Source organism: Leptinotarsa decemlineata, unplaced genomic scaffold (assembly GCF_025532065.1).
Source record: "Leptinotarsa decemlineata unplaced genomic scaffold, Ldec_3_MD MMD2_P_RNA_scaffold_12, whole genome shotgun sequence".
Classification (NCBI taxonomy): domain Eukaryota; kingdom Metazoa; phylum Arthropoda; class Insecta; order Coleoptera; family Chrysomelidae; genus Leptinotarsa; species Leptinotarsa decemlineata.
Genome location: NW_027412526.1, coordinates 1,700,835 through 1,725,802, shown reverse-complemented (window position 1 = coordinate 1,725,802; position 24,968 = coordinate 1,700,835). Strand labels below are relative to the sequence as shown.

The 24,968-nt window shown below is 39.6% G+C and overlaps 2 protein-coding genes across 2 annotated transcripts in view; one reads left to right on the top strand and one right to left on the bottom strand.

Annotated features, from left to right (window-relative positions):
• Positions 1 to 255: 255 nt before the first annotated feature.
• LOC111517693 (glycosyltransferase 25 family member) overlaps positions 256 to 24,968 on the bottom strand; it is a 35,612-nt gene continuing 10,899 nt past the window's right edge. The window contains exons 5-8 of the mRNA XM_023173913.2: positions 15,725 to 15,793; positions 15,190 to 15,247; positions 15,013 to 15,137; positions 256 to 6,833 (exon numbers count right to left, since the gene is read on the bottom strand). Coding sequence (XP_023029681.2) covers positions 6,464 to 6,833; positions 15,013 to 15,137; positions 15,190 to 15,247; positions 15,725 to 15,793 — 622 coding nt within the window. The 3' untranslated portion in view covers positions 256 to 6,463. The remainder of the gene's footprint in view (positions 6,834 to 15,012; positions 15,138 to 15,189; positions 15,248 to 15,724; positions 15,794 to 24,968) is intronic.
• Positions 2,029 to 24,968, top strand: LOC141480836 (octopamine receptor beta-2R). The gene is made up of 3 exons (XM_074171526.1): positions 2,029 to 2,143; positions 22,167 to 23,218; positions 24,601 to 24,968. Exons 2-3 carry the CDS (start codon positions 22,178 to 22,180, stop codon positions 24,778 to 24,780), a joined length of 1,221 nt encoding a protein of 406 aa, XP_074027627.1. The 5' UTR covers positions 2,029 to 2,143; positions 22,167 to 22,177; the 3' UTR covers positions 24,781 to 24,968.

The window sequence follows — 24,968 nt, the reverse complement described above, 5'->3', positions numbered from 1 at the left end:
TTCTTGGTGTTTTCAAACTACAGACTCAAATGGGAAAATTCTCAAATTGTATGGCGAGCAGATAAATTTTCTCCCCATCATTTTTACATTCACCATCTTTTTAAAAAATGTCTCTTCTGAGGGGGGTAACATCACTAAGCACTTATTATTGGCATTACACTTATTATTATTGTTTTAAACAAAAAAATAAATTCAACAAATGTTGTTTTATCTCACTTTCGAAACCATATACGATTTCAGAAATATAAACAATGATTAATAATAAAATCTCTTTATTTATCGCATAAATATTAGATTGTTAGGTACAAGGCACTTAGAAAAATATACATTTAAAAAAAATATGGCACATAAAAAATCTAATGTTTATACACGATATAGAAAGCTTGAAGCTATTCAAGCTTTGTTCTATTCAATAACTGAAAAAAACCTTGAGTTTCAAGAGATAACTTTCAAGCTTTCGCCTATTTGAATATGAATGACAAGATACTTCCATCAATTTTCAGATAACTGACAAAAATCTGTCTGAAAGTATATAAAAATAGATTTGCTTCAGATCATAAGTTGGAGAAATAGTATGTTCAAGCAGAATATTTCACAAAATCCAAAAGTTGTGGGGACCAAATACTTCAAATATAGTCCTACAAATAAAAAATATCATTCTTTTAACATCATTCACTTCAAGTAGAAGAACTCTTCCACAGAACGCGTACAATTTAGATTTACACATTCGTTCAAACGTGTCAAGCACAGGTTAGGCTTGGTTCTTCTTCATCAGCTACAGACATGCGTACATTTTGCTCAAAAGTAAAGTCGGGAAAAGTAAGGTTAGGATGAGTTAGTTTTGATTCAAATGCATTTGTCTGCGTAGTGAAGTCTTATAACTTTTCAGTGAGTGGCTTGTTCTTTCAGTATGGATTTGACATCATTTCATTAAGGCATTTCATGGGTTCTGTGAGTTTATGAGTCTATGATTTCTATATTTCAATAATCTATGATGCATTTTTCTGAGGTTCATGGTGGCTGTGGTGGTGAACAGACGTATAGTGTATATGAATTTTTAAAACCCGAAGGTATTTCCAGGGGGAGACGATTGCAAAAAAGTAAAGTGTTTTTTTATAAAAAAGAATATGATAAAAAACTCGGGAAGGCAGTTTTGCTTCAAGCAAGACCGCTGCGCCCTACAACGAAGCTGCTGTCAACTGCTGGTAGGAGGGGGCTGGCTAAATGCGCCCGAATGAGAAGCCAGGGCCGTTAAAAGAGAGAAAGAGTCACTTTTCTATGAATTAGCTTCATAGTGTTGTACATTTTCACTTTTTGATATCATTTTACTCTAATTACAATTTATATGCACAGATAAGTATCTCTTTTGACTCCCGGAATCTCATTTCGGAAACTAGTATTCCAAAATTCAACTAAATTCAAAGCGTTCTCATATCATCGTGATAGGTATTACTGAGTGAAATTCAATTAAGTGTAAATCCCCTGTTGTTATGACAACATCGAGATTTGTTGTTAATATAATTTACTACACACATGTTTGAACATAATTCAGCCAAAATCGAAACCAGAATCCCAAATAATTGTCCACGAAGCGTGACGGCTTTGTGATTAATTCACGAAAATTGGTTAACGGGCCGGCTGTAATTTTGTGGTTAGAGCGAGAAAAAAGTTGCGGTGAGAAGTTTGGGTGGTAATTATAAATTTGTAGTAAATGAAGTACAAAATGTATATATGATAAACTGGAACTGTCAGAAACTAAACTTTTCACAAAAATGAGTCGGTTTTGTGGAGCCATAGAAAATTGTAAACAAATGACAGGTGACAATTGAAAAATGACAAATGGCGGTTGACAAACGACATATGGCGGTTGACAAACGACAGATGAGAGGGGACAACTGACAGAAGATGGATTACCTTATGAGCTGTTACCTTCAGACAAACAGCATTACCTTTCCAATTTGAGTCGCGTTTGTTTCAGATAACAATGCTACGATGGAACCCTTATCATACCATTATTTTTTTGTGCAACATTCTTGAAAGATGTATGAAAGGTATTTTTCTTTCACAGATCCCTTCGATATGATTCCACGAAACCACCAATTGTCCTGTTGGTACTTGTGAGCGGCAAGAAATTTTCAAACAGGTGAGTACCCCAGTCCACTGGTTTTTTCTACTTTGACCCTTCTCAGGCGTTAACGAATTCATTGAACGTCGAAAATAGACCACGGCCGCGCCGGGACTGTGTCGAAACGTTTCGTTCCATTAAATCTTCATCATACCTAATTCGAAAGGAACGTGATGTCTGATAAATGTCTACGTGAATAAAGTTCATGACTTTATTGATGCCGAGGGCGACATAAAACTCCTTTTGATCTTACTCTCGCACGACTACTTCCACGTAGTTTCGCTTTTCATTATTCCAGAAGTGCTTGCCAGTATGCCGCTAATTTGATTCTATTGGACGATGCATCTTTGCAGATGTCTAGAAGCTCTCGCGAGGCTTGGGAAAATGAGCATTTTGTTTATGGAGAGGGGCGAGCACGACGAGAATGCAGAGTGGGTGTCGGAGAGGATTTTTCGGTGGGAGTGTATACGCAACCATGTGACGGTATTTTCTATCTGAGGGAATAGTTTGAAATTGGGGGAAAGCAGATCGGGTCGGTGATGATGGAAATGATCAATCTGACAAATGAAAAGGGATAACGCCACCCTCAAAGATGGCACGTGAGAATGTCATGGTCGGAATGGAGTCCAAAAGGTGCAAGCTTAAAATAAAGTGCATTCTGAAATGAATTTATGTTTGAATAAACATTGAAAAAAATAAGAGAGGACTGATGGCCCCCTACGCCAGTAACCAGGCTGAATGTCGATAAAATGAGAAGTCTGATCGATAAGTCTATTGCTTTCGATGATTTGTAACAATTTTTCAAAAAGATTTTATTTTCAGAAACCCTTTTATTTTGATATTTTTGAAAATGTCAACCCCAAAAACTTGCATACCGATGAGTATTCGAAAACATCTGAATCCCACGATTAGTTTCTTAAGATACAATTCATCAAAAAATCTCATACAAAATATCAAATACAGAAATCTCACCCTGAATAAAAATAAATATTTTCTAATGAACTGTATCTGTTCCTGTATCTGTTTAGTTGCATTTGCCGTTTTTCGGAATTGTTGACGGTCGTTCGCTTTGGGTGTTTCTCAGCGTTTCGCCGATACGAATTTTTGAAATCTTCGGGAGTAAAGAGGTTGTTTTACTCACTGTCTTTAAAAAACGGTTCGTGTAATTGATACAAGCGTCTGTGGATACATTTTTCTAATTAATTTCAAACGATGTTGATTAAATTTCTTTTTTTTTCGAAAGTTTCATTTCTTTATGTTGACGCGGACAAGTTGAAAGTCGAAGGACTTCCTCAAAGTAGTATTTCGTTGTTTCATGGAACAGAGTCAATATTTGTCTCCATTATTTCTCTTTCAACGACCTTAACACTATCTCAAAATATTCAAGGCCTTCGCGGCCGAGGTTTTCAAGTTTTCAGGCCGTCGATTTTTGTAATTTCTTCCTGACGTTTATCCGGCGCGGGTGGCTAGCTTCTTCAGAGGTTCATACATCTTGAGTTCATCTCCAATGTCATCGGATAAACTCAAACTGTATGAACCTCTGAAGAAGTCAACCACCCGCGCCGGCGAAACGTCAGGAAAAAATCACAAAAGTGACGGCCTTCAAACCAGAATGAAAAATAGTGGCACTGAATACTATGTCTTCGAAATAATAGTTGTTTGCCATACTTGTGATCGACAACCAAAAAATAACGTCAACGAAATGAATAACATCAAAATCACTAACAATTACTGAAACTAGGAAAAATCTTCATCAATATAAGAATGCTATAGCACACAAGGGGTGGTGCACATCAGGATACACCGCTTCTGAATATTTTACGAGGAACACCCGTGTGTGTTGACAAAGAATCTATGCTGGCGTCTACCTAGAAGAGAATCAACTCTATTGTCATCACATTCCTAGCGAAAGTTAATATCTGACACAAATCTGAACCTTAATGAAGTTTTTCGCAGGGAATGTGTGTAAAAAATTCGGCAGACGCCTGCAAATGATCACTTCGTGTTATCATCCCTCAAAATGAGGTGATTTCTGAGCAGACATCAGTGGGTCAGGATATGATAGTCAATAAATAAAAACAGTTCTGACGTTGGTCATTCAGAGAGTAATACCGATTTATGATTTTAAAGTCATCAATCACTGAACTAATAACATCGATTTTATCATATCAATTCTAATATCCCTGTGTCCAAGGTTGTCTGCTATACTGGAATCGTTTCCTCTTAACTACGGAATGACCATCCCTGACAGATGCAAAAACGGGCAAAGAGTTTACCCCTTGATTCTTGTCAGATTCAAGCGACAAACTTGTTCATATGAGTCGAGGAGTGAGTATTTTGCGGTTGAAACGCACTGCGAGTCCTCACTAGAGTTATTTTCAACGAATGTCGCCTGGAACTTCCAAAGACTCCAAAAAGAAACCGTACGGAACGCGGTGCCGAAGATCCTCCAAACACCATCAGAACTGAAGGTGTTCTTCAAACGTAGTTTCGGTCAACCAGCAAGATTGCCCTACGCAAGTAGGGCAATCTTTCCAGATAACCGATAAAAGGTTTGAGAAACACACGTTGGTTCCGATGGTGTTTGGAGGATCTTCAGCACCGCGTTCCGTACGGTTTCTTCTTGGAGTCTTTGGAAGTTCCAGGCGACATTCGTCGAGTGAGGACTTGATAGGCAGAGAGTTGTCTGCTGATTTCACCGAGCTATTTCTTTCAGTCTTCATCCCCATTGGTTGATCCACTGAAAGAAACACCTCGGTGGAGTCTGCTGCCAAGTCTTTGCCTATATGGGGCTTCCACTTCAAAAATGAAGGATGTTAGGTGCATCCTGATTATGCAGCACCCTGTCGATGTGCTCACAGGATCCGCGCAGCTCTCTAACCCAAAAAAGACCGAAGATGTTTTTCAATCTTTGGCTTTTACCACACTCCTCTCTTCACACTGCTCTTTCAAGCCCCGTCACGGAATATCCAAAGTAAACAGGAACTGTTCGCGAGCGAAACATCTCGGTCGATTCGTTTCGAGTGTTCGCCGACATACAGAGAATTTTCGAAGAAGAAAAGAGTTGAAATTTTCAATTACCTTCGTCTTCGAAAATCTTCCGAATGTAGGCGAACTTTCGGAACGAATCGACCGAGATGTTTCGTTCGCGAGCAGTTCGGGTTTTCTGGAAAATGATCCGTACAGGGTGCCCCAATTACGTATTCAACGATTTTTTTATTCCTGTTTTTACAAAAAGTGGAATAGTTGATTTCTCTACTAGAAAGAGCCGCGCGGATCCCGTGAACACCCTGTACGTAGCATATTTATATTGATGAATAAATTCCCACAAGTTCAATGTGACAAACAATTTATTTCCAGTCGGGTCATTATGAATGCTCATCAAGAAGAAGCTCCCTATAAACTCTTTCTCAACGTTTCGCCGACACGAATGGTTAGTATCTTCGGAAGAACAAAGACTAGTTGTACTTCTGAAGATGCAAACTACTCGTCTGGGGTCAGCAGTTCCCAGAGATTTGTGGGAGTGGCAATGAACATTTTCGAGCTCCAGCATCCGGGAAAAGAATGCAACAGTGAGAAATCAGGTGGCATAATCTGCCTCTGGCTACCTCACTTGACCATTTTGCCGATCTTGGGGTAATTCTTTCCAAAACCCTCTCAGGTGAACATCGATATGTGGAGGTTCTTCTGAAACGTTATTTTCGTTTTCCGGCAAATTGTCATCATATCCCATCCTTATAACTGTATCAGTTTTTCTACAAGAACATCCACATATTCTGATTATTCTAGTCAATAAATTATTTTGTAAACATTCATATTGAACGTTGAAGCAATCAGATACAACTATACTCACAGGAGTAATCTCATTCCCTATTCTGTCAAAGATACTACATGTGGATGGTGCACATGGTTTGGTGAGATAACCTGACTTATCAATGTTGCATTTCTTTTTCGAATACCTGAGGTAGACAACTTCCACCATTACTCCTGCAAGTCCTCAAAGCTGCGACAAAGAATTGACATCAGGATATGGTAGATTGGTAATGTTGAGGAGTTATTCTCCAGCTGAGAAGCTACAATTAAGGCAAGAACACAATGTCTTTTGATCAAAGAGAATGATGTCAGCAGTGGGATATTTGCAATAACGTGTAGAACTTTTGCGATTAACTCCTGTCAATCACAGCATCAGGAGTGTAAATTTTTGAAGTATTTGACCCCTTAAACTATATTAAAATAGAGATACAACCTCTAGTGTTTCATCTTAGTCTATATGGCAGTAAAACACAGTTAGTAGGAACATCGAAATCCTGGTGGTCCACCCCCTTCCTCAAACATACACTAGAGGTCCTCCCTAGTTGGTAACTGGGCTCCGGAGACTATTACAGAATCCTCAGTGTCGCTGATGTACCCCTTATCTCCGGTGTAGTGAGTGGGGTACAACAGCAGCGGAGCCGCTGAGAATGCTCCGAGGTTTCTACGAGGAAAGTGACCCTTCCAACTCTCCTGCGGGTGTTTATCAAACAGGATCGGTAGATATTCGTCCACGGGTACCAGTCGAGATAATGGGTCAGCATCCAGGAGTTTCCTGGCGCCTTGTTGGCTCAACGCGTAGCCCAACGTCCAGTATGAGTAGCCTGCTCTGACGAGCAGGTTGGAACCCTCCACCAATGGCTCATCGCTTTCTTGGAGGCGCTTGCGGCCGAAGTATCTGGAAATAAATGATAATTTTTGGTCATTTCAATTCAGTAACTCAAGAATTGTTATTGAGCTGAAAGGGTTTAGGATAAATGAAATTTTTGTCCAAAAGATCCCAGGTTTACCTCTGAAATAGTTATCAAGCTTCATCAGTCATCGTGAACAGTCAATTCGACTAAATGATAATTTTTCCGTTCATGTCAACCCTAAGATAGGGTTCCGTAAGGTTCAGATTTTGGCACCGTTTGGCCCCTATTTTATACGAAAATTTTGGAGGAGTTGACATACGAGCATTGAAGAATGAACAAAAGCAATGTTGGACAAGACTGGAACTAAGTGAACTTTATGTTATATTTGGGAGACGTATCTGTACGGATATACTCTTATCGCTGAGTATATGGGTTTAGGTAGCAAAGTCCATGATACAGAAGCCCCTCTTCTTTCAACACGCCGAGTCGGCCAGGCTGAACAAATAACACAACAACAGACCTTTGTTCAAAGTGTTGCGTGAGAAATGAGCCAGTAGCCAAACAGGTCCTTGCCAAAGATTACAAAGCGATAGTAGACCCAAAACTAGCCGGCCTGACCTAGAGATGGCGGTAGATAATTGAAAAATATCAAGGTATCAGAAAGCAAAAACATATGTTCCAAGTTTGAAAATGCTGCGTTTTATAGTATTTGTTTGGCAGCCATCAATAGCGAAAGTTTTCGATGGTCATCGTTATGTGGTATAATACTTTCATTAAAAAGGCCTTAGCCCAAACAGTAAAAGAGCTGAACTGGATTCTACTCTGTGTGAGTCTGCTCCTTCATTTACAACAGTAAATCATCAAGTAACAGAGTTAAAACTAGGCCGTACGACCAAGACTAGCATTGCAGTGGTCGACCAAATGAGGTGACGACTCCAAAAACGGTGAAGAAAATCCACAACGCGGTACTGAATGATCGTCGACTGAAAGTGCCTGAACTAGCAGACTAAGGAGGCGTCTCAAAAAGTGCGGTACATCACTTTACACACGAGACAAAAGAACGATGAAAACAGTGGACTCAACAGGGAGAACCGGCTCCAAAGAAGGCAAAGACCGTTTCATCTGCAGGCAATGTCATGGCATTTAGTGGCAATCATAACCTGAATGGACAATGGAGACAGGAGGAACACAGTAATCGCCATTCTCGAAAACATTCACAAAAACAAAATAGTTGACTTCCTCCAAACTAGTTTTGCTGTTATTTTACCGAGAAATCCAACGTTTCGCTGACGCGAGTTGCAAGCTTCTTCAGAGATCTATTCATTTTGAGTATATCTCAAACAAGGGTTTGGGTATTCTCGACTCTTGGCATTGCACATGAATCTAATTGCTGTTTTCTGAATAATGAAAATAGTCTGATATTGAGTTTTGCAAAATAGTCCTCAGGAAGAAACCACATAGCTTAATTGACAATCATGGGTGAGAAACAAGCCGATTTAGTAGCAGACAAACAAAGTTCCTTATAAGCTATTCTCACGTATACAATACACTGTAGAATAGTTTGATGTATAAGTTCATGATGGAACTACCATGTCAATGAAACGCATCTTGAATTTGAAAACACAACACCTGCTTGCGCTAGCAACGTATAACCTAGGTACCATCTCCATCTCTCTTTGCATTGATTACGTCACACGTGTCTCTCACTCTCACAAACACACACCTTTATATGAAACATCAATTCTTCCCCAAATCTAAGGATATTTCCCTATCTTCTATATGACACTGAAGTCACAATCTGTTTAAAAAATCTGTTTAAAATCTGTTTTTCCGTTAATCAATGTCTCTAACAACCGCTATAAATATCAACAATTCGCAGTTACTTTCAATATTCCAAGTTTAGTGTCGGGGCTAAGGACAACGTCTACTATGCCGACGACTTGCGTTGAAATCTCATACCCATAAACTTTTTTTAATTAGGACCACGTGACTGGTACGTAACCAGGGGGCTCGAGAGGTGAGTAGGAGTCCCAAGTGGGCCCCAGGAATGAGGCAAAGTCCCAAGGGGGCCCACGCTCTTCGATACTCATTCCATCCTTCTCTGCATCGACTACGTCACACGTTCCTCTCTTCCACTCACTGAAGTATCTCTCTGAAACACTCACCAACGACGCACGACTTTGAAATGAGCCAGAACACGCCTTGCTCCTATACTTACTAGTCACATTAAATTTCTTGACAAACCATTTTGAAGAAATGGATAAAATAGTTTGTATCAACACAAAACTTCAGGTTTCCCACTTAAAAACTGCTGAAATTCAATACAATTTGGGGGTGGAAATTTCCGATTCCCTTTCTTGATGCTTATTTACGCTATACAAAGAACCTACCTGCATATTTCAAGATTATAGGTTCAGTAGCTTTGGCGTAGGTTAATATAAGAGTGTTAGTCAATCAATAATACCCAAGTTTGTTCGCTGGCCGATATGCCGGCCAGCGAACAAACAATAACGTCCACACGAAAGTAATCAGTAAAAAACTCTAGAAACGAACCCACTACAGATTTCAAGAAACGATTGTTACCGATATATAAGTCCGGCTTCACAAACCAAGGGGAGTGCAGAAAGTGAATCGAGCGGAAAAACAAGGAATTCAAATAGACGAAATAAATTAAGCGTTAGTAATATTGTAAATAAATTTGTTTAAGACAGGTAATTCTTTAGTTCGTTACAATGAGCTGTATTCAGTCGTTTAGGCGTGAAAGAGCTACATACATACATACATACAAACATTTATCCATTCTCACAAACTCTCACATTTACAATATTAGTATAGATTGTCAGTGATTGGAGAAAAAGAGAATAAGCACCATTTTACCTACTTCAGCACTTCCAAGTGCATCCCTTCTCGTATCTAATTCAAATTTCAATTAAATCCATCTGTTCGTTCTCACCTGGGTCTTGAATTTGCATATTAAATTGCACGAACGCGATAATTGATCTGGAAAATCCGAGTTTGTTACGGTCCTAATTTGATTCGAAATAAGAACATGACCGGAAAGGAATACCTTCAATATTTGATCCTCTGTGAGACGAGAAATCAAATTAAGTGACTGGATGCGATCATTGCGAGGGATTTACGTAGAAAATAATCACCGAGAAGGCTGCCTTGTTTTATTGTTGGATGCTGTGCAGCGATTTGTTCCAAGTCTTCTTTCAGGTTACTTTTTAGGTACGTTATTAGGGATGATGTCGTCGTCTGAGTTAATTAAAAATTGAAAAAAAATGTTCTTATGGAAATTCAAATTTGATGTTGGGGTTATGGAAAAATATCAGCACGAACATATATAAGGGACTTCCGAACATTGATAATGGATAACGGACGCCATAATCGTCCTACCAAGAAAACTTTTCGCAATGTGGTGGATAAAATTGAATCCACTGGTTCAGTAAACGATCGATCAACACCCATACGTTGACAAAACGCAAGATCTGCCGAAGACATCGCCGCGGTCTGTGAGAGTGTGCAGGAGAATCCGAGGCAGTTAATTTCGCGACGCTTACGAGACCACGGTCTTTCGCAGACCACAACTTGGCGAATTTGCGTCGTGACTTTTATTTATTTATACACTGTTCTACAGGTTACACTCAACTACAGAACATGGATATGAGTCAAATCACAATACAATACAATTACAGTAAGTTATCAGATAAAAAAAATACATAAATAAATAGCTGAAGTAAAAAGACCTAATCTCAGAGATGGCAGAATATGTGGATCAATAATTAAATTATTAGTCAGTAAAAAAAGAAAAATTGTGGAGTGACAATCACGACGGCAACTCAAGCAATTCATAGCATGTCTATCTAACAATGGAAAAATCCAATTGATGGATAGATATTGTCTGATCTATAGGATAGAAGTTCGACGCTGTACTGATTCAACTTTCTCTGTATAAAACTGATGAGATGGATTCCAGATTATGGATGCATATTCTAATTTCAATGTGACGAAAGCATAGTATAAGGTTTTCGATGTAGATGGATCCGCGAAATCTCTGGAAATTCGTGCAATAAATCCATACATTCTGTTTGCAGCAGATAGAATGGCTTTAATGTGTGGTTCGAAGGAAAGTTTTGTGTCGAAGCTAACACGTAGATCGGTGAATGTGAGAGACCGTTGAAGTGAAATATCGTTTATCAAACATTGATATGAAAATGGACGATTTTTTAGTGTGTAAGTCATCACATTACATTTACTCGCGTTTAATGGAAGATTATTGTGAAAACACCATTGCTCAACATGTTAAAGATTGAGGAAGAGTTAAAGACAGTCCTCGACACCATTGATCTCACAATATAATTTCAGGTCATCCGCGTATATCAAGCAGTTGATGCCAATGACCTCAAGTATGTCGTTTATGAAGGCGTTGAAGAGAAGTGGTTGCTTCCTTGTGGAATACCCGAGGTAGCTGCATATTATACGGACTTGAAGCCATTAAATATAACATGGGCCTGCACACATCAATAATTCAACTGACCCAGGAACTGAAGGTAAACAGCCGAGAGTACTGCTCTGGAGCAGTTGGCAAATGACCCTAATGTTCATGTAGACAAATGGATACTGGAACAAGCAAAATTGTCGAATTTGGGCCGATACCAATCTACATGAGATCCAAGAGCGTCCAATACATCTCGAAAAAATCACCTGTACATGGTTTTAGACATCTTATGATGTTAACTAAGTTAATGGGAATCAAAGTGTTCATTAAATTGTCGAAAAACTTCGAAAACTTTACAATAGTAGACTCCATGAGATCTCTAAAATAGTGATTGCTAAGTGAAGCCTTTTCTATCGATGAATATTTCTCTACAGACTCAATAAACACTTTATTCCCTTCTATTCCATCAGTTATCGCCGAAACAACATTATTCAATTGTAAAAAATACCCAAATATCTACCTAAATTCCAAACTTCCTCCATTCGTCTCCAAAGTTCACGAGCTTCAGGCCAAAGTAGTTCAAATAAACCGGCAGGCATATGGCTTGTTTTATATCGAAGCACTACATTATTCACACTGGGACGATGCCTCTAGCAAACTGAGTTCTACTCGGCAATATTAACAAATGAACAACTATTTATAGGCTCGCCACCAGGGATTCCCAGAGTTTCACTCTGGTGATTAGGGGGAATCCCCTAAGTACGATTCGATTCGATACACTGATGTTTTTTTTTTTTAGAATGGGTATTTACAAAAGATTTCGTTCATTGAAATAATGTCGACTTCAGAATCAGGTGAATTTGTCTATGACAATCACCTTTCGATAAGAGAGATAAGAGTAGATTAATATAGCATTAGCCGATTATTGAAGTGATTTTTGAATGTAACAAAAATCACGGAGAACAGCCTTATCAAAACTAGATTAGGAATATATAAAAATATCAGCAGGATTTGAATAAAGATAGCATCGAGACTGGTTTGTGAATGCAGTGAATAACTGACAGATCTAGACAGGAGTTTATACTGGGTGTTGTACACTTAATAATCACAGGGGAAAGGAAATAATGATGAGTGTGCAGAACAAGAACTATCAACTTCATATATGCCAGGTCTAATAATACGTGAAAAAGGGCCAAATATGTTTTTGAAAATGTTACCACCATACAAATTACCAGTATGAGTACAGTTATCTACTTGAGGTATTCACAATATGCAAAGAGGAAAATATACGTGCGTACACGTCTGAGAAAAAAACTGTTAAAAAAATTAGGTATCGCCGCAGGATAATTATTGGAGTACTCACTGCATATTGTTCATTCAGAGGACACCTGGACAAAAAGGGTCAAACAACGGACATTTATAATGATTAAAATAACTCCACGACTATTCCAAACAAAAATCATCACTTTCCCAGCCGGAAAAACAGTTTTTGCTTTTTTGGAGCCCGTTCCTTCTTTACACAGTCCTCTGTTTGGACTGTATTTTTGTTTCGGGCATATAATGGTATGAATTGTCTTGTGGTTCAAGTCCAATGTTTGACATAGGTCAAACTGAAAGAACATTTAGAGCGAGCATGAAAGAGAATTGAAACAGTTTCCACAAATGCCACGTATGGCGATCACCTACTCACAGAGGGACATGAGTTCGATCATGAATTCAAGACTCTTGATTTCCTGAAGACAGATTTGGAAGTATGGAGAAAGTATGAAGATCTCGAAATCTGATGAACGATAAAATTGAGTCAAATAGCTTCCCGTTCTTAGAAACAAACGTGATTTCCTTTACCGGCCAATATGATCAATAAATATTCCTTGAAAGGATGCTCTTTTCTCCTAACAAAATCCCTCTGAGAACATTCGATATATCAAACTGTCACAAGGTAGACAAGCTATCGAAGACAAATAACCGTTTTGTGCGTGTGCAATCTTGATTAATTTGGCAAGAGCGGAAAAGTTTTACACTATGCTAAAGTGAAAACAAGTTTTGGGTTGGGTAGTGGAAAACTTCGTTTCCATTCATGGTTGCCGGCTGTCAAATTAATGGAGTTTTTATTTGATTTACGGATAAACAAAACACAATTCATTCGGAAGTAGATAATTGAGGTTCGTAGAACAGAATGTAAATTAGTGTATAAAAGTTCCTTATTCGATTTTCTGGTGGTGAAAAAGAAAGTTTCCTGACGCTACAATGTGGATTCGAAGTTTCAAATTTTGTAAATGTGAAACTTCCTTACGTTCCGTGATTTTCTGCGGAATAACAGTCGTTTTTGGATTGATTTGTGCAATTAGCAATGTGCACAAGTCTATATGCAGTCCATCTAGCCTCTCTCTCCAGAAAAATGTGGAGAGGAGGTAGATCTAGGAAGATATCCATGGCCTCAAGGAGCGACCACAGATGGGGAGATTACCCCACCTTGAGGAGCACCCCTGGTACACCTGAACCTAATGGCCTCATCTTGAAGGGTCGTAGTTGCAGTTCTGTTGACCAGCATGGTATAGGTCCAGCCAATTATGGTCGATTCTATGCATTTTCCAGACAGGGATGATCCTATAAATTTAAACAGTACATTGTCAAATGATCCTTCATTATTGAGAAATACAACAACCGCAAGATCCTTGTTGTCAAGTGGTTAGGGCATTTTCTGTATAAGCTTGGTGAATGCTAAATCTGCCGATTTGTCAGTTTGATATGCATACTGGGGGCTGCAAATGAAGCCACCTTCCTGATACGTCCGTCCAGTGTCCTTTCAAGTCCTTTCAACAGGAAGGATGTAAGGCTGAGTTATCGTACCGATTCAGGGTCTGGGTATTTCCGATCCACCCCTATTCCACCCTTACTGCCAACCAACTGGGTGGTATAGTTCCATTTATGTTTCATTTTCCATGTTCTCAACGAATTGATTTGTCCATAAATTCATCAATAGCTCATTGTATTGTTGTTACACTAATCACACAAACAAATTAAGCAAGATGATGGCAAGGCACATACGCATCGATAAAATCATGCTTATCTTAGCTTCGCTTTTCCTACTCACGGTCTATGCTATCCTAATGGATGCCTAAATCCATTCTATTGATTGCAGAAATGTCAATTTGAAAAGGACGTTTTTCTAGTTGGACAAAAATGAAAGTAGGCGGTATTTCTGTTAGTGTTTTTTCGGTATTTTTTTCAATGAAGAGAAAGGAAGAAGAGTTCATCCATTTTTGTGATATGCAGAGGGTCATGAAAACATTCCGCGAGCTCGGAGGTTTCATCGGTCATAATCAGGTGGTTTCTATTGATTATAAACTATGAAGCAGTATCATTAAAGATCATCCTTGATGCAATGTAAAGAAAGATTTCAATAAGTCATTAGCGTATATTAAAAAAAGGATAGGTCACAGTACTAATCCCTGAGGAACACCCTGCTTATTGGTTTCTGATTGATGAGGGGTGTTTCCTCTGTCGCGTTGGTCTATATTCTATTTCTCTATTTCTCTCACACTTCCCTGTGCTAATTTTCTTAATAGCAATTCCTGATCCACACTATCGAAGACTCTGGGGAAGTCTTCTAGAGTTTCAGCAAAATGTGATGAAATTGATAAAAATCAATGGTGAACTTCATAGAAACCGATGGCAATCTCATAAAATATTTTCAAATGGATTGAATATGTTTCTCTACTTCGCAAACTCGTTTTTGAATTTCATTCTTAAAGTTGTACTGGATTGGATTTCATACTTACACCAAGTCCCATCCTGGTATTTTCTTAACATCGGCCATGACATTTTGGACCTTCAGCCGGAAATAAGGCTCGAAACGTATGTCGTCTTCTAAAACTAAAGCAGTCTCGTGCCCTTGTTTTACAATCTGAAACAACACAGCGACTAAAAAATTGATGATCCGCGATGTTGTTATTTACCTCATTCCATATATTTAAATGACTCATGAAGCAGCCTATTTCCCCCAAAGTCATTGGCCTGAAAAATAATAGAAAATAGATCAATGGTGTCAGTATTATGCAATTACTTCTTGGGAAAGTCTTATAGCTAGAGTATTCGGGAGCCTATGTGTACAGAACTTCTAATAATGTTTAATGATTTTGAGTTTTTTGAGCAATTTTAAACCTTCAGTGATCAAATATGGAAGTGAATCACACTCTTGGACCAATGAACGTCAAGTACTATTCCGATTTCACGTTTGCACTGGGTATAATGTTAATACAAGAATCCAAATGTATCCAAGAACCCTAGTTGAGTGCGTCCAAAGTCAATTTAAGACAATAAGTTTATAAATCTATCATGGACTACTTGACTACCTGGCAGAAGACTAGCCTCCTAGATCACCGGATTTCGTGCAACTGAACATTTCTTAGATATATCTATATTTTCAACAGACAAAGATGTTCTGTGATTCTGTACACATTGCCCAACTTTTGAGTCACTAGTAATATTCACCTTTTGTGATACGGATCTACGAACTCGGGCATGAATTGTATACTCTCCAGGAAGGTTTCGTTGAGAGTTCTGAAACATAAAATAAATTAATTTTTCCACATCCGCTCAGAGAGAAATACAATATGGTGGATAACGCAGAAAAAATACAGATCGTGGTTGACGAATGACAGATGAGAGGTGACAACTGACAGAAGATGGAGTACCTTATGAGCTCTTAGCTTTAGACAAACAGCTATACCTTTTCAATTTGTAGTCGCGTTTTTCACTTGGTTTTAGGTAATAAGACAGTAAATGTCCAAGGATATTGAATAAATGGACCAGATATAAATCATATGTTGAACTGTTGAATACGCCCAATCAAATATGTCGAATTTTGACACATTTGACATTAAAGAAACAAAAATTAAACAGCGCCTTTGCGGATGTATTCGAAAGTGATCAGGAATAGGTGATAATGCCTGGCTGACCAATCAAAATTTCTATTGCTGTTATTTGTATGACAGATCAACAGATTGATTTCGTATTCGAAGTATGACTTAATCATTTGAATGTATGTATGTGATTGTAACAATTATGGAGCCTAGCTAAAAGAATGTTTATGTGCCTATGGCTTTGAGAGCTATACAAACATTTCTAGATAAATGTGGACAGAACACTCAGACTGTAACGTTTTGGGTTCAGTAATGAAATCTTTTGTCGTTTTGTTTCAAGTTCCATGAGATAGAAGAGCGCATTTCTAAATTCAACTAGAAAACATGTCCTCGAGCAATTCTAGGATAGCACGGCTATAAAATGCTCGAATCAAAGTGGAAAATTTCATTATAGTTTCAGACAAGTTTATTTCAGAACAAATGGGTAAAAAGCAAGAATAAATTTCGTACACTTCTGTTAATGAACCAGCAGATATTGATTGAAACGTACAAAATAATGATGAAGGTTATTGAGATAAACATCGTTAGGTACAGATATTATAAACTAGTGTGGAGTGCAAGTACAAACAAAAGTCTTATAATAACAGATGATATTAACGAAATAAATTTATTCTCGATAGATTAACTCTATTATTTACTACGTATCAGATACTGTTCTCGAGGCAATCTGAACATTTTTGTCATTTCTGACTTGTAGATTACTTTCACAGATCTAGGATTTCTCTGAAACTCTGCAGCAGTACTTCATAAATCATAGTCAAGATTCTGACAGCTATTCACATTCCATTTCAATTGTTCATTAATCCATCTCACGATTAGGCAGACAAAGTAATGTGAAGTAATTCTTCTTCTTTAGTCTCGTCTTCGAAGCTAAGGATCGATTCACATTCAGATCGACAGCCTGGAGACAGGAGTACAATCCTGACTTGTGTTTCGTTTCTACTGATGAGGAGGGCCACAAAGCAACCACAAGAAGCGTACTTCTTGACTTCCATATAGCCAACATCGTCCAGCTGTCATAGAAGCGGGAACGCAAATCCCCATAATCCCTTCACTACCCCGACCAAGATGGAACTTCAAGAGAGCTGACTGGTCCAGGTTTCCTCTGACCTTGATAAGTGGTTAGGGTGGAAACCGCCCACTAGCAGAAACTACGGAAGATTCATGGAAGCAGTAATAAGCAACGCTAAAAAGCAAGTGATATGTCCTGGATGGTCTCAAAACAGTGAGGCCCTATATCAAAACTATCTTGAAACCGGTGACCAGGAAATAGCGGATGAACGAATCCACTGCCTGAATGCTGCTTGCCAACAAAAGTGGACTGAAACTGTCGAAAGCCACAACTTTCAAACATCGAGCAGGCAGGCATGGTCACTACTGAGGAAGCTGGGGGGCATAAGCCCAAATAAAGAAGCCTCACACTCAATAGCTACATCCAGAACACCAAAGGACAGAGCACATACCAAACAGATAAATAGAGAACTTGAAGTCATAAAATCCGAAGCCACGGAAACGGAAAACTCTCGCCCCTTTTCCATCGAGGAAGTTTCAAAGGCCATAGACGATATCACGGCGGGAAATGCCCCAGGATTCGACAACATCCACTCCGAGTTCACAATCAATTGTGGCGAGTATACCAAATGCTAGTTGGCCAAGTTCTTCATGTACATTATGCATTCTGGCAGCGTCCCACCAGAATTCAAACGATTCAAGGTAAACCGAAACCAGGTAAACCTGCCGACAGCCCAAAAATCTACAGGCCAATCGCTCTACTGTCCGTACCCTACAAACTACTGGAGAGACTTGTCCACAACAGAATCAGCTCAGTGATCCTCGAGGCAATACCAGTTAAGCAGGCGAGCATTCAGTCAAAACGATGCTGTGCAGACCAGGTCCTGTCACCACCAAAGGAACTTAACAACGGCTTGCCACAGGGACCAGTGCTCGCTCCGCTCCCCTTCAGTTTATATATAAGCGGACATGCTGAGAACGAGGTCAAATAAGTTCGGTTACGCCGGTGTCTGGGTGCTTGCAACAAGATGTAACTCAATCAAACTATTTGAGGAAATCCTAACAGCAGACCTGGAGACACTGGGTAAATACTTCCGCGATTGGAGACTTCAGCCAAATACCTGCAAAACAAAAGTTAGCTGCTTCCACCTAGCCAGAGGAGAGTTTAATATACAATTTGACGGTACCAAACTAACCCACAACAAAACACCGAAATACCTGGGAGTGACTCTTGATAGAACAGTATTATTTAAAGAACACCTAACTAAAACCGCCGAGAAGCTGAAAACCAGGAACAATTTAATCCAGAAGCTATGTGGTACCACTTGGGTACCATCAGCTTCCACGCTGCGCTCTGGGACTTGTCTTCTCGACAGCTGAATACTGTACCCCAGTTTAGCTCAGCAGTTCGCACGCAAAGATGGATGTCCAACTGAATAATACCATGAGGATGATCGCTGGTGTCATTTAATCGACCCCCACTTAGTGGCTCCCAGCAATGAACCATATCCAACCCCCACAGCTGCGACGGATAAACGCCCTTACAAAAATATCATGGAAAATAGAAATCTGCCAATACATCAAGACATTGAGGACGCTAATCATAATCGTCTTCGCTTCAAAAATCCACTGACTAAAACGGCAAGTGCAGCAATGCAAGAGGAGTTCAACCTGACCAATGCATGGACCCAAGAATGAACCACTCGACAAGGAAATGATATGCCCTGCATTACCCAAAAGCCCCAAGGGTTTAACCTACCACGCAGAATGCAACATGGCAGATGCGCTTACCTCCTGCACAAGTCGGGCAAATAACCATCACCATACTGCGACTGCGGAGAATATCAAACGATTGAACACAACACGGAGGAATGTCCCACAAGATCCTACAACGGTAGACCTGAAGACTTTCTGCTGGAAACTGCCGGGTCGATAGATTATATTAACCAGCTTGATATTTGTTTGTGAAATCCCAAAGTTTGTTTTATTAGCTTATATGTCTAAATCAGCTTTGGAGTTCACTGTGACTGAATCGCCATACGATAAATAAATAATTTCATTCGGTCACAGTGATTAACGTGAAGTGAGACAAAGATAATTACTGCAGCATCCTTATGCAGTCTTGTGTTGAATATCCCTCTCTGCGGCAGTTATAACATTCAGGCCGCTCTCTTGTTTCTTCAGAAGTTCCTCTAGACCTACCATGAGCCGATCTGGTGTGATGGTTTGCCCGGTTGCAGAAAGTTATAGTGAATCACGGTAGTCGCTGATCACCATACAGTAACCATGGTATTTTTTGGAGGGTTCTTGCCTTTGGGAACTACATGGGTGGCTCATCGATCTCCAATCAATGTCTTGAGCGTCTCCTGTTGCCGTAGAGAATCCACTTTTCATCACACTAGGGTACTCAAGTCCTTGTCCTGGTGTAATAACTGCCATTGCGATAGTAACGTAAAATATTATTGTATTCATAGAGATCGAGGTCGATATTTTCCCAAATGAAAAAGCATTTGAACTACTTTAGGACTGTCGGACCTTTGAGCATCGTCGTGGTCATGCCCGGTTGCAGAAAGTTATAGTGAATCACGGCAGTCGCTGGTGGTGGCCTTTAGGAAGTGCATGGGTTGCTCATCGGTGTCCAATCACTGTCCTGGACGTCTCGTGTTGTCGTGGTAGAACCACTTTTCATTACATGTGACGAACCCATCAAAAAAAGGACGTTTTCGTTGCGCAAAAGCAAAGAAGAACAGGCTTTGAAACGTGACAATTTCTGTCAATCCTTCGAATCGTGGGACACCAACTTTTCGAAATGTCTGTTCTTTCCCATACGTTTCAAACCATCAAAAACCGCATGGGAACCAACGCCCATTCTTCCTCCATCCTACGCACCGTTTGGGACAGGTCAATCACCATCATTGTCCTCAAATCCGAAAATTCGCAAATCAACGTCAAACAGTGCGTTCATTATCACTATCACTGCTAATGCTTGGTTAATTTTTTGGGAGTGTTTCAGCAGCGGTTTGTTTCAATGCTAAACAGACAAAAGCTTCGAGCCCTCAATATTCAATGTAGCTATCGAAATAACGTTTATTGCTTATCTCGTATGCTACGCGCAAATTTAATTTCGAAAATGTAGTTGCAATTCGAACGGAGCGTGGAATTTCGAGTGAAGTGACCGTGTACAAATATTTTCTCTATTTTTCAATCCGAAAATGGTTAAATTTCATGAGGCATCCTCCGGGGAAATAGCAGGAGATCGCATATCAAAATGGGATTAACAAGTTTGGAAAGTACGAGCTACTTTCATTTAATCTGAGCTTACGTTGGAAAATATTTCATTTGTGGAAAACATAATGTAAAAGACTATTGTTTATTTTTCTAGTAGAATTTGGTCATTCAGGATAAGGGGCTTAGCCTAATGGAAACAGAATTTCATCCGGAAAAACGAATTATACTGTTATGGTTCTATAGGATAAGAAAAAAAGAGTAATTTTTCTTCTCAGCATTTTCAAGAGTTGAAATGAAAATGCAGTTGTGAATTTTACACTGAAACTGACTTTTGCTTTCCCGATTAGAAATATAATGATAATGCGCAGAACTTTAGTAGGAATAGCCTCACTTCAGAGCACCCCCCTCCTCCACTTTTGCCATTGCCCAGTCGACCAATAAGAAGCCACCACGCGCAGCAGCGGGAAATTCAAATTACATAAGAGGTATGTGTGAGATCGATAGGCCGATCTGACGTATGGGTGTGAGTGAGAGAGAGTATAAGGATAAGTTTTCCCCGTAGGTTCGACGATAATTGACTACATTGTACAATTGAACTCCACTTCATTTAACTACTACACTAACAATTCAGCATTGAACTTCAACTGAATCTCAGACCAATGCTCAATTGTCTTGATGTCACTGCACTTTTCGAAATAGACTGACTCTCCTACGTGGTAATTCTTATTTAGTTCAATGGAAGTCTCTTGATGCTAGTGACAGCATCAAGAGACAAATAGACGGATAGATTATTAATCTACACGGTTTTCCAAATAAATATGGAGGATAAGGAGGAAAATAAAAACGTTCGTTACTGCAATCAGTCTACCTTCCCCAAGTTAGTAAAAAACTTTCTTTTTTACAGCATCATGAACCAAGGATTTCGTTACCATATAATCCTCCTAAAAAATCCTTTCCTGAATAAATTTTTATTCTGTTAAGCACAACATAGTTTTACCCGTAATCAACATAGATTTCTGAATAGTAAATCAACCATCAGAGCAGTGAATCCTTATCAGCCCAAGATCGTTCAAGATTAACTTTCTCGACATAAAGGATGTTCCTTCAACCTGGTTATCGGATTAACAACATTGTAGGAAACAGTATGTTACCATCTCTGATACAGCCTCTGTACCATCAAATATGAGTGTGTTTCAGGGATCAATACTGGATCCAATTCTTTTTGTTATGTACACGAATGGACTAGGATGCATCAAAAGCTACTTTCATAACATCTATTACAGTGTCAAGTCGATTGCGACAAAATTTTTCACAACTGCAACAAATTGGCGCAAAAGATATATTTCTCAATGTTGTTTTTACATTCGGTGGTAGGCAAAGAAACTGTAACGATGTCAGTTTTCAAGGAAAGAATACATCCGAGTTGGTTACAACAAAATGCGAGTTCCAAATTTTTAGGGCTCCCTTTCGAGTAGTTACGAGCATTGTGAAGCATAAACATTAACAAAAACAATCAATTCTGTCATGTACCAACTTCGAAACATAAACTGTACCCTCTTCGGGTTGGCTTCAGGCCGCGGTATGCCATCGGTTTTTGGGGTTTAACTACACTGGTCAGATGTCTTTTCAGTACAGAAAAAAAGTCATACTCATTCATTAGTATTATGACATAAGTCATACATATGAAAAATGCTTTGGTGCCTTGGCTTCTTGAATTTATTTTTTTTTACCGACATTGACATTGAATGAACAACTGCAGTATTTTGTTTCAGAACCACAAGCCATGGCTAGAAACTCCACAACGTGGAACGACCTTCTAGACTTTACGAACGACACCAACGAAACAACAATCAACGCAACAGTATCTTACAACGATCTCCTCTACGAAGACTTCCTCCAACTATGCATCTCTTTCCTACTGATCTGCTGCCTGCTGGCGATGTGCGTCAACTGTTTGGTGATCTTCAGCGTGCATTGGATCAGAAACCCCATGACACCCAATCTGAAGATAAGCCTCAGCCTAGCTATCGCCGATGTGGTGAGTTCGAGCATGACGGGACTGCTTCTGCTGATGGACAAGCTGGGGATCGTTCAAGAGGCAGGGGTATTTCCTTGTCTGATTGAACTGACGAGACTCAGTGGAATTTTGATTACAGTCCTGCATCTGCTAGCGCTGAGCTTCAATCACTACATCGGGATTATGAAGCCTCTGCACTACAACGTGATCGTCACCAAGAGAAAGGTGACTACGGTGATCGCCATCCTCTGGGTCCTTCCCGTCATCCTAGTGATCATTCTCTCCACAGTGGAGAACAACTGGAAGCTCGTAGACAGCATCAAATCCAACACCTGCACCGTGGATATCTTCACCACCTTTGCCATCCGGCTGAGCTACAGCACGCTATTCTTCTGCCCCATCATCCTCATGGTGTTCTGCTATAGCCACATCTTGGTGTCAGTACGTAACCAACAAAACAAGTGGAAGAACCTATCCCGGTCGGGAAGCTCCAGGTCCAAGGGTAGAAACGTCAAGTCTGGTGGTAGCCAGAGAGCTATGCGGGAGCAAGCTCGGCTCCAAGGCAACATCAAAGCCATCAATACCACATTGTTGATTCTTGGTTCCTGTTTCATAGGATGGTTACCTGGTCTTTTGTTTTATATTCTTTCCTGCAACGATTGTCCAATAAGTGGGGAAACGCTGAATACGCTTAATACAGATTACAAGTTCGAGGTTATGTCTCTGAGGCTCATCGAGAATATGCTGATCATCATGAAAATGTTCGCTAATCCCATTATTTATACTATTCGAATCAAGGAAATAAAAGTAAGTCTTTGGTAGATTATTCTTAGTATTCCGAGACATTTTCAATACTGTGAAATTTCATGTTCATCGTATCGGAGATATATTTTGAACTAGTATATTTCTCTAGTAAATTTCCATTGCCATATATAAGCTAGCAAATCGATTTAAATAATCGATATCGCCATATTGGGTCATGTCTTGTTGGGTCTTATGTAGAATAATACCTTAGTCTCAACTCCCTCAGTAATTTTGGAGAGGAGTAGAGGGATTAAAGTAATTTCTCTACTTGCCAATATAATTCTTCAAAACTGTTTTAAGAATCCTTGATACTAGTTTTGTCTTCTATTATTTCTCATGTGTCATGTGCTTTTAGTATTTGTCAGTCGTATACTATCTTATACTAGTCAATGAACTACTGTATGTCGTGAATATCAGGATTTAACTTTCACGACTTTCATATGCCTTCATTATAACGTCTCATTTGAATAAACCCTAAGCCTCCAGGACCAGTTCAGTCCTGGAGACTATGGAGTAATACCAAGTACCATGTACTGTACATTCTCTGGTCATGTTGAAAAGTGAAAGTGGTCGTGTATTTTTGGGAAAAAGTTAAACAGACAACATGTTACCTCAGGGCTAGTACTAGAGTGCCACCAAGATTTAGCCAAAGCCTCGGTAGATAATAACAGTATCCTGAAGTGGGTTGAAGGGCATGACAGGAGTAAATGTAATTGCATTGCCGACTCTTTAGCCAAGGAAGCGGCTGTACTAAGAATTTCAGGACCCAGTGACACCTACGGCATGATGACTTCGACAATTGCGGAACTAAATAAATGTTACACCCATGCTCAATCCCTAAAGATCTGGGATGGAATCAAGTGATTCAGTCTTGCCAGGCGACCCTGGGAAGCTGGCGCCGAAGAAATATCTGGCAATGACTAGCAAAAACGTATGCTCAACAGTAGAATTTCTGACTGGCCACTGTCAACTGAGGAAACACCTCCATAATATGGGGCTAGTGGAACCACCTCTATGCAGGATGTGTGAACAAAAGATGAAACTGTCAGGCATGTCATATGCGAGTGTCCGGAGTTATCGTTAATAAGAGAGTGATCGGCGAGTCTTGGCCTACACGTGCCGATATAAAGGAGATGTCTCCTAGTAACCTATCCACCTTCCTAGAAAGGACAAGAAGGACGATGACCTAGGAGGACAACTCCTCGGAAGGAGTACAATGGGTCACATATGGCATAAGTGCTGTGGGCCTACTCCCTACTCTACAGATACAGAAGGAAAAGTTGATAGTGGATTATACCTCACCTTCATATCTTAGTTATCAGTTAGTTCACAATTTTCCTAGGCTAAATCATAGAGATGATTTCACCGTAACCTATTTTTTACAGGACAGTACAAATCGCATGTATCTCGCCGTTGCAGGAATTTTCTGCCCATCCAGAAGAAACAACAATTCCTACGGTCTAGCTTACCAGTCGTCCAGGAAACAGACCAGCGTCATCACGTCGCAGATCCGGATGAATTCGTTCAGAAACAGCGGCAGTACGACAGAGACTCAGCTTATCTGACAAGAAGTTGAAAACACGTTGTTATAAAATAATAATGACGATAATTGTACAGCACCAAGTATTTGTAGTATTTGTATTTTGGATTATTTGAATAAGTCGTTGGAACGGGCTGACTAGGCCCTGGCTTCTCAATTTCAATTTATGTTTATTGTGAATTTCGTCGTCTAATAAATGGAAATTGTTGATTG